The 9,843-nt window shown below is 45.9% G+C and overlaps 2 protein-coding genes across 2 annotated transcripts; one reads left to right on the forward strand and one right to left on the reverse strand.

Annotated features, from left to right (window-relative positions):
* The first annotated feature begins 307 nt into the window (after positions 1–307).
* Positions 308–2,968, forward strand: LOC126539829 (uncharacterized). The gene has a single exon (XM_050186656.3). It carries the CDS (start codon positions 543–545, stop codon positions 1,272–1,274), a length of 732 nt encoding a protein of 243 aa, XP_050042613.2. The 5' UTR covers positions 308–542; the 3' UTR covers positions 1,275–2,968.
* Positions 1,171–4,796, reverse strand: LOC140216226 (uncharacterized). The gene is made up of 4 exons (XM_072286624.1): positions 4,410–4,796; positions 3,758–3,929; positions 3,549–3,648; positions 1,171–2,518 (listed from the first exon to the last, which is right to left on the reverse strand). The coding sequence occupies exons 1-4, from the start codon at positions 4,709–4,711 to the stop codon at positions 1,890–1,892; spliced, it is 1,203 nt and encodes a 400-aa protein (XP_072142725.1). The 5' UTR covers positions 4,712–4,796; the 3' UTR covers positions 1,171–1,889.
* Between the last annotated feature and the right edge of the window lie 5,047 nt (positions 4,797–9,843).

Here is a 9,843-nt window from a genome sequence, read left to right on the forward strand (position 1 = left end):
TTCTTCTATATATATTTAGAATTGGTGCTTAACCAAGTCATTTTGCTTCATATTTGTTGTGGGTAATATGCTATGTGCTTTAAGTGTGCACAGAGGACAGACCTCTGGCCGAGACCTTCCGTAATGATGATCCTGCAACACCGGCTGTTGAGCCCCAGGCCAGCACCAGCTCTCCCCTCCCATTCACACTGAGGAAGAACAAGATTCCAGTGAAACCTGCAGCCAAGGTGTGCTAAGAACAAAGGTTAATCTGTATTTTTAATTCATGGGAACACCCATAATAATTATTATTTTCTACTTCAGCCATATCTTCCGACGTCCTTACAGTTACGACTGACATTGGTGTCGAAGTCAACACCCATGACGCAGTGCGGAGCCAGCCACTAAGCATTGCTGCGATCCGAGATGAAAAATCCCTTAATGTTCTTACTGGTCCGCCCTGCTTCCAGCTTTTCTACAACTTGTGTGACCTATACACAGATTGTAGACTACTTTCACATGCAAAGGGATTTTGCATCTCAAATGAAGACGCTGTGCTGCTCATGTTTATGAAGTTGCAGCACAACCTGACATTTTCAGTGTTAGGTGTACTCTTTGGTGTTCATAGAACCACTGCAGCCGACATCTTTAAAGCAAGTGTGACAGTCCTTGCATCAATATTGCGAGAGGCAGTCTATTGGCCAACAAAAGAAGCTGTCGTTGACAATATGACTGTGTACTTTAAAGATTACACCACTGTACGCGCAGTACTTGACTGTACTGAGATACCATTGCAGAGGCCCAAGGACATGGAGTCTCAGTTGCTAACTTACAGTTGGTATAAAGGTACATACACAGCTAAAATCCTTGTCTGTGAGACACCAGGAGGACACATCAGTTATGTCAGCAATGCCTATGGGGGAAGGGCATCCGATTCTTTCATAACTAAGGAATGTAGAGTGTTGGAGAAGTTTCTACCTTCTATAGGCAGTGTTATGGTAGATAAGGGTTTTCTGATTGGCAAATTATGCCTTGAACACCACATTAAAATGGTGTGTTCACCTTTTTTGAAGAACAAAAAGCAGCTTTCAAAAGATGATGCTGAAAGAAATCAAAGCATTGCTGCAGCACGAGTTCACGTGGAGAGGGCAATCCAGCAAATGAAAGCATTCAAGATTTTGGGAGGAAATGTAGGAATAGAACTTTTTCCTTTTATTGATCACATTGTGCAGATCATAGCTGGAATTGTGAACCTTTCTAAGCCAATTTTCAGTGATGACAAGTTTTTAAATTAGGAAATTATTTTTTTAATACGACAGAGCACGCAACAGAGAGGCCACGTAAACAAGCCTGCATTTAATTTTGGTCATTAGTCGCACCGTCTAGAGAATCTGTAGATGCTGATGTCCTTAATTTTGCTAACAGTGGTTCAGAGGTGAACATGTATTTGCATGAAAACACTTTTTTGATGTAAAAAATCTTCTCTAAGCAACGATCTTGTTGCAGATTACTCACAATATAGCTCAATAGTGCAATGAATGCGACACTAGGGTTGTTTGTACAGTCTGCACCTTTGCAATCAATTTTCTGTTCATTATTAAAAGCAATGTTCACATCTTGAGTTTTTTAATGAGTTACATACGGGAGCACATAAGACTTAAAAAAATATGCAGCTAGCTCTACAACAGTGCTAAAAAAGTCTCTATCAAAATTAGCTGTTAGCAGCAATACATCTCGCTGTCCTGAAAAACAAAGAAATCAGCCATCTCTACTTCTAGAATCCCCATTTGCACTTGAATTTGGCAGAAATATCTACTTGTTTTCTTAAGGCTTAACTTGCCGTTGCTCAGTCTTGTTAGCTCCTTAGCCTGAAACCTTTCCAAATTAACTGGGCATTTTACTTCTAGCACTCAGGTAGCACAGCAGCTACAAGTAACAAGTCCATCTGGACTTGCTCCAATACAAGGGTTTTCTTTGGAAATTACTAGGCCTATGCTTTGTAGTTGGAGATTTTGGTGTGTTGTTGTGGCTAAGTAGAAGTCTTTTGCTGTGTTCTCAAGCAAGCACCCTCTTGACATAGCTGGAGTTTGCACCGTTTGTTCCCTCATCACTGACTTAAGCAGAGGGTGCACGTCATGAGGGCCCATTTTTGTTTTCAGTGTATGCACTCGCATGTACACAGAGTAAGCAACAGATGCTGTTATGAGTCCTTTCCTGTAGAGCATCCAGTGTTGTGAGTTCACCTGTTGCTCTGTCAAATGCGTGATTGTCTGAATGTTTGATTGTGTGAATGTCTGCTGCAATTGTATATAAATGTCTTCTGTTGAAAGTGCCCCCGCTTCTACTGCCTTGATCACAGTTTCTGTCAGTGCTGGTGGCCTTGCTTCGCAAGACTCTTCCTTATTGTGCTCCAATATTTCTCCACATGCACTGTGTTCAGTTGGCATTGGGGTTGTATTTGCTGCATCTGCAGCTGTGCAGTCTTGTTTGTCACTTGAAGATGAGCTGCTGGCTACATCTGCTGGATGCGTGGGGTTTCCTAGAATGCAAGCACATTGTGTAAGTGCCAAAAGTCATGACTGCAGCCTGACAAAATGCCGCCACATGAGTGTATGGTATATTGTTGCGCTGTAAAGATGGCAAGCACACGTACATCAACACTAAAAACAAGAAACAAACACAGACCGTGCTAATGTCATTTGTGAGCCACCTTGCGTGTGCAGTGCAACAATACTGCATACAGCGATGCCATACCAACTAGCCCCAATCGAAGCACTTCTGGCAACACATGTACAGTCCAATTTTGCTCATTGTACATAATCTGCCTTGTATTAATGTTTAGACTCCATGACTGTGACTGGGAATAATGTCCACAATTTGTATAAGTAGTTGCTCTATTCTCGTGATTTTATTTACACCTGCAGGTTGTACTAAAAGATTGTAGTAGTGCATTGGTCATAAATACAGTTGGCTCATTACCAAAACTTCATTTGTCTGTGTTTTCTTGTAAGCATGTGCTCTAATGTGAAACTGTCAAAAAAGTTTGCAGGCCATGGAAGCAGAGATTTAGTTGTAAAATATTTGTTTTAACGTCTTCCTGCAGCTTAAGTGGATAACACAACACAATAAACTTGCAATCCACTACCTATGCAAGTTATGTTTGCAGCAACCAGCACCAAAGTGTGTAGATAACATTAAGTGGTGTATGTGGAAGAATCTGCAGTCAGCCTTACAGGTTCAATGAAATGTACATTGCAGTCCACTGTTAAAGGAAGCAGAAATTTTAGTGGTGCTACTGAATTGCATGTCACTGCAGGTTTCAAAGTACCTGGGTTTCCTGTTTCTAGCAAGCAAGGTGAAGCAGCAGCAGTTCCTCTCTGAGTGGTTGCACAGTGTGTTAACAAGAATTGGCTAGTACGAAAAGCTGGAGTGCTTCTATAATGAGCGATTCTACCAAATATGTTCTCTCTGACAGTGGGTTGTACATTTCTTGTAGTTGGCATTATCTGTGCACAAATGGTGTTGGCAGCCATGCAGTCATGACTTAATGGTAGTAAAGGTGTACTTACTGCTTTCACTGTGCCTGAATGCTGTAGAACTGTAGGGCAAAGCACGCAGCAGCCTGTTTAAGGTGTCCTCAGTGGGAAGCTTCACGTGGTCACGCTTTGCCTGAAACATTTCAGGAATAAACATCTGTATCTTACTTGGTTCTGCTTTATTTTACTGCTGCTATAACTTTAACATTCCATTAACCACGTTGAAAGTAATTTTTGTTTACCTTTTTTGAACAAGAAAGATCCACAATCTTCATTGGCACATATTTATCTTTGACACCTGCCTTGAGCTCTTTGCCCCACAGCTGAGGAAGATCAGTGGAAGACAGGATGTCAAAGGTGTCCCTTGCATTAATGTGCAGGAGGAGTGCAACCATGTGCTTGCATTTGTGCAACCTGAATGAAGACATGCAGAACCAGCCGTTAGCTTGAAGTAATATACATGCTTACTGAATGAATCGATGCCATACTAACAGCCATATACATCCACAGAAATGATATCGGTAATGTACATAGAGTGGCACAATAGAATGCTGCTATCGGTGCTTTCTTGTGCTCAGAGACATGCATAGGTGTGCGGTCATTTTACTCACGTTGAATACTTCAATTCTAGTTGAAAAGAAGGGTAACTGAGGGGGCTAATTTTGTTAGTGACAACCATATGAAGCCAGTAGATAATGAAGTCAAGAAAAGCAGGGGTAGCAATTTGTAGTTTTTCTGGTTGGATAATAACAAGAAAGTGGTCAAATTATTTTATAAAATTTGTAATATTGTTTAAATATACGCTGAAAGTGATCAAAGGATTTCATAAAAAAGTACTTTTAAAATGCAATGCTTCAAAAAATTTGCATTTTAGTATTTACACTTTGTTTTTACCCTGCTTTGCAGCTGCAAGTTGCTACAATAACTTCTCTGTCTTTCACGGAAATTTCCAGCTCATGCGGGTCCTTGTTTAGTGCCGACGTTTGGAGAACAAGCCCAGCAAACGTTATTGTGGCATCTTTCTTCTCCTTCACATTGCATGCTACCACATGTTTCGATTCGTAGACTGCTTCTCCTTCCAACAGCAGTCGCGAAGTCGTGAAGCTTTGGTCTATAAACTTGGTGATGCTCGATAACGGCAAGTTCACTGGAATGGAAAGGAAAGGGTAAGAAGCACATCTAAAAAAGCATGGCATATGCTGATGTTTGTATTAGCACCAAACAATTAATGTACTGGATCAAGAAATATAAACAGTGGGGAATAGCTCGCCGAAAAGACCGATAAATATGCAGTGTGACACAACTTGACAAATAATGATATTCAAATGTCCAAGAATTTATAAGAAACGAAATATAAGATTAAATTGTCGCGACGGCACATCAGAAATCGCCGTAGGCGTCGAAGTCCCTAGTTATAAGAAAAATATTTTTGAACCGCTCTGACCGTGTCCAGGCAACAAAGGTTGCTTCTGTACAGCAAAATGCGCATATGCAGCGGCCTAAAAGCTCGCGGCACGGTGCGAAAGCACGCTCGCAGCGAAACCGAAACTTTATGCGCGGGCGTGCATGCAGACGCTCATTCGGTCGCTGCGAACCATTGCGATCGCTGCATTGTGGTTTCATTCTGTTATGCTCCATATCGTTATACAAACAGCCCACTATCAGAACATATTTCACATAGTTAGCTATCGGCAATTGCCTACCTTTCACGCAAGAAGCCGGTTCGGGAGATTTCAGCGCGGCGACCGCGCGCAGTGGGTGTTCACTGTTGTATTCTGCAAAGATATAGTGTCTGTAGACCATACTGTGCTTTCTGCTTGCCTAAGATTATTATTTAGACAATAAAAAACTTCTCTCGTTTCGAAAGTACTTACAGAACTGTCCGGGAGAGCTCCCGCGTGGTGTTTTCAGCGAGCGCTGACAGCAAAACCTACGAGGAGCGCGTCACGTGATCCCTCATACTACGGCAGCGAGGCGCTTCCGATAGAGGGCGACTCCGTAACTCCTCGCCGCCATACTAGAATATAGCGGAGACCGTCCGTTGCCCTCTCCTTTACTCCTCTATTTACGCCTCGGCTCTCTGCGAGAGGCGCTCGCTCCCCATACTTGCTCTCGGGGGCGCGGAAAGTAAGCGCTCGCGCCGCCGAATGGGCCGTCGTGTTGTGGTTCGGTGAGGATGCACACTCGATCGCCGGCGTGCGCCGGGAACCACTTGATACGGACGGTGCTGCCGCGTTCTTGAAGTTGGAGCTTGCCGATGATGGCGGCCGCCGGCGCCATCATCGTGCCCCTTGGCAAAGTTGCCGATTAGCATGCTGCCGCGGAGACTATACGCGCCGTGCACGCCGACGGACGCGCCACTGGTGGCGGCCTTGCGCAGAACACGCGGGAGAGGAGCCTGGCGCGCGCCGTAGTTCGTTGTGTCGTTGATCGTGCTTCTCTGTCTTATTCCCGTTTTCAGAGCAAGATAGGCAACACCATTCGCACGTGTGGGATGGCCAAAGCTTCAGGGAATGTCGAAAAAGAATTGTTGCAGGGTGGGGGGCTCAAATACCGGTGAGAACGTGCCGGCGATACGGTTCTAATCATTCCCGGCAAAGCCTCATCAGCGGGAGCAACGGTAGCAAAAATGGATCGTCGCTTCGAAGGAAAATTTCTTGTTCTCATTCTTTCCATTGTCTCGGTGTTTTTTTCCACTCGATCATAGACGCGTGAGCAACGAAGTTCGTCTGCAGTGCAGCTTGAGGTTTAAAGGCATTTCACTAAAGTTCGGAATGCTGTTTGCCGCTTATATTGTTTTCCGCTTCTTTACCGCGTTGCGCAAGCTAGGCAGCACGACTGCACGAGCGCATTGTGTTGTATGTTAAAGCTATTGAAGTTTGCAAGAACTGAAATTGTTGGTTTCAAGTGGCGCGGTAAATCCTCGCGCCAGCTGTTGCGCACTTCATGTTTTTACATCTATTTTATGCGTGGCTTCGCACATGTTTAACTGTTGCTAGTTGCTCCATGCATAACTCTTGTCGATTCTTTTGAGCTGCGAAGTTTTCACCCTGACTTTTTTGTAAAGGGTATAGGTGGTGGTGGTGGTGGTGGTGATGTTGAAGCAGGCGGGGTTAGCCAGCTGGCATACATAGCCGGCAATTGTTCCGCCTGATCCTCCTTCGAGTGAGATCAGGGGTGTGTCACCAGGTGTCGATGAGCCCCGTGTCTCGCAGGAAGGCTATCAGCAGTCGTTGCGCTCTCTTCCTGAATGCCGCGGGCCCTCCTGGGAAAACAACGTCTTCAAAGGTCCTGTGCGTGAGACCGCTTTTTTGCAGGTTGTCGACCAACGCTTTTCCTTCTGTGTCAAACTGTGGGCATAGCCAAATGAAATGTTCGATGTCACCACAGAAAACACACAGTGGGGAAGCGCGAAGCCCAGTCTTGAATAACCAAGCAGGGGTGTATGCGGAGTCGGTCCTGATGCGGTATAAAAGCGTCGCTTGTTCGCGTGTAAATCCATGAGTCACACAGGATTCGTGTGGATTCTTGTGCATCTGTCTAAAGTGAAGGCGGATTGCATCCTTAGGGTTTTGAAAAGCTTTTGGAGCTTTCACTTTTGGGACACATGTCAGCGCTAGGCGTGCAAGGGCGTCAGCTTCCTCGTTTCCATCAATTCCTACGTGTGATGGAATCCACTGAAACCTTATGTTAAATCCTTTGCTCGTTAGGTCGTCAATCAGTATCAGAGACTGCCTTGTAAATTTCTCTAGAGGTAGGCCCCGATGTAATCTTTGTAATGCTGACTTGGAATCCGTCAGCACCACGACATCTCGTGCAGAAAAGGCACGTAGTTTCCGCAAAGCCGCGGTGATTGCGGCGCTTTCTACTGTTGTAGAGGAAACTACGCGATCCAGTCGGCCAGACCATGACACATCAAGGGATGGTATGCAGAATGCCGCTGCACAGCTATCTGTTTGTGCGCACACCGAACCGTCTGTGTACACTTGTAGATGGCTTTGAAACACAGTGCTCAAGTGGTCCAGCACAATAAACTTGGCTTCGGCAGTTGAAATGGTGCGTTTCGTCGGTAGGTGGGGTACATTGAGGCGGCAGGTGACGTCCGGAAAAGACCATGGCGGGTCAAGGCGACTTCGTTTAGGCCATTCCAATCCTAAAAATCGGAAGGTGTTCAGCGCCGCATGGAAATGTGAGCGAGTTCTTGATCTTAGCCGCCGGAGAAGAGCCGTGCCTGCACATGACTCGCCCAGCCTTAATAGCTGCGTCAGCAAGGCCTGAGATGCCAAGAGGCGGAGTGGAAGAGACTCTGCCTCATTAGTGACTTTCTTGTTTGAAGCCGCCGTTGGAACTCCCATCGCCAAGCGAAGTCCCTTTCTGTGCACTGCCTCCAAGCGCTCGAATTGACTCGATGACGGTGATATCAGAGGGAGCTGATAGAGAATGCGGCTTGTTATCAGTGCAGCGTTCAGTTTAAGCATGGATATAGGATTGTTTCCCCAACGTACACCTGCCAATCGACGAAGTGCGTTGATTCTTTCGACCGCACCACGCCATAGTAGCTTGTTGTCGATGGTGACGCCCAGGAATCGAACATGAGTTGCACGAAGAATTGAATGCCCTCTGATATTCAGCGTCAGACGTGTTGACTTGCGTCTCACTCCCGGGAAAAGCATGAAGGCTGATTTTTCTGCTGATAAGGATAGGCCAAGCGTCGATAAGTGGCGATCGATAGTGGAGATTGCGACTTGGGCTATCCGGGCCAAACGTTTGTGTTGGTACCCCGAGATCCAAATGCAGATGTCATCTGCGTAGATGGACATTTTAACTGCCGTCCGACCTACTTTAAGGGCATCTGGAAGGCTGGTCATGGCAACGTTAAAAAGCAAGGGGTATAGGACACTTCCTTGTGGGACGCCGAGGGAAATGCGTCGCTTGACACTCATTATACTTCCCAGCTTAACTTGTACACATCGATCACTGAGAAATTCATGGAAGAATCGAAGAGCATTTCCCGAGACGGCCATGGCTCGGAGTCGGTTGATGATGCCTGTATGAAGCACACAGTCGTATGCCTTGGCAACGTCCATAAAGATGGCGAGTGTGGAAAGGCCGTCTACGCGATGGTGCTCGATATGGCTTAGTAGATACAAGACACTGTCCTGGGCACTCAACCGTGGACGAAATCCGGTCATACATGATGGCAGTCTATTTCCTTGCTCAAGATACCATGTTAACCTCGTACATATTAGTCTTTCCATCAACTTTGATACGCATGATGTTAGCGATACTGGCCGATATGAGGTGAGGTTTGCAGGATCCTCTCCGGACTTGAGCACTGGAACCACCCATGCTGTCTTCCACGCTTCTGGGATCTCTCCTGTGCTCCAGACGTGATTAAATATGTCCAGAAGTGCTCGTTTACGTTCATATGGCAGATTTGTCAGCACCTGATTGCTGATCGAATCGGGACCCACAGCACAGCGTCTTAATTTGCTAAGCGCCAAATCCAACTCACGAAAGGTGAACGGCGTATCCATGGTGTGGAATGCTTCAGACAACAGAGGGTGCGATGCTCCTGCTGATCTTCCAGATGTGTATACGTCTGCAAACTCTTCTGCAAGGGTTTGCAAATCTTTTCCTTGCTTTAAAGCAAGTGCTTCGAATGGCCTGTGTAGGCGAATCTTTCCGGATAGGCTATTCATTACTCCCCATATCCTTGTCATGGGAGTAAACGCCGATAAACTCTCACAGAAAGCAGCCCATTGAACTCGTCTTAATCTTTTTGTGTGACGACGGATGACAGCGTTTATCCTGTTGTATTCAGTTTTCGCAGCTGGATTTCCCGTTTTTCTCATTAGTTTTCGCTCCGCTCTCCTACGCGCTGCGCAGAGGTTCTTTAGTTTCAAATCAGGAGTAGGGAAATGATCTGGCAGTTTCAACATTGAGGTAGTCACTCTTTTGCCCCGCAGCATATCTGCGAACAGCTCACCAGGGGATTCGTCCAACGCTTCTCTGTATGTGTCCCAGCGGGTCACAGCACAGAATTGTCGCCCAGCAGTGTGAAATCCGGTGATGTTGGTGAAGATCGGAAAGTGGTCACTGCCCATCCTGTCTGGGGCCGTTGTTGACGATACGACAAGGTCTGTAGAATGGATCACGAGGTCTATGGCACTCCATGAATCTGGTGGTCTGAAGAAAGTCGGTTTGCCATCGTTCGCGATACACAAGTCAGCAGCTTCCGCGGCTGTGACTAGTTCCTTGCCTCGGGAATCTGCAGTCTTATCTCCCCAAAGCGAATGATGTGCGTTAAAGTCCCCACAGATTATTA

This window comes from Dermacentor andersoni, chromosome 2 (assembly GCF_023375885.2).
Source record: "Dermacentor andersoni chromosome 2, qqDerAnde1_hic_scaffold, whole genome shotgun sequence".
NCBI classification, from domain to species: domain Eukaryota; kingdom Metazoa; phylum Arthropoda; class Arachnida; order Ixodida; family Ixodidae; genus Dermacentor; species Dermacentor andersoni.

What these genes read in the sequence shown, in the direction of transcription:
- LOC140216226 (XM_072286624.1), bottom strand. Translation starts at nt 4,711, where the DNA reads ATGCCATGCTTTTTTAGATGTGCTTCTTACCCTTTCCTTTCCATTCCA. An exon ending in ACTTGCAGCTGCAAAGCAGG is followed by an intron (nt 3,930 to 4,409) that starts GTAAAAACAAAG and finishes GTCTTCATTCAG; the next exon opens with GTTGCACAAATGCAAGCACA. An exon ending in ATCTTTCTTGTTCAAAAAAG is followed by an intron (nt 3,649 to 3,757) that starts GTAAACAAAAAT and finishes GAAATGTTTCAG; the next exon opens with GCAAAGCGTGACCACGTGAA.
- LOC126539829 (XM_050186656.3), top strand. Translation starts at nt 543, where the DNA reads ATGTTTATGAAGTTGCAGCACAACCTGACATTTTCAGTGTTAGGTGTA.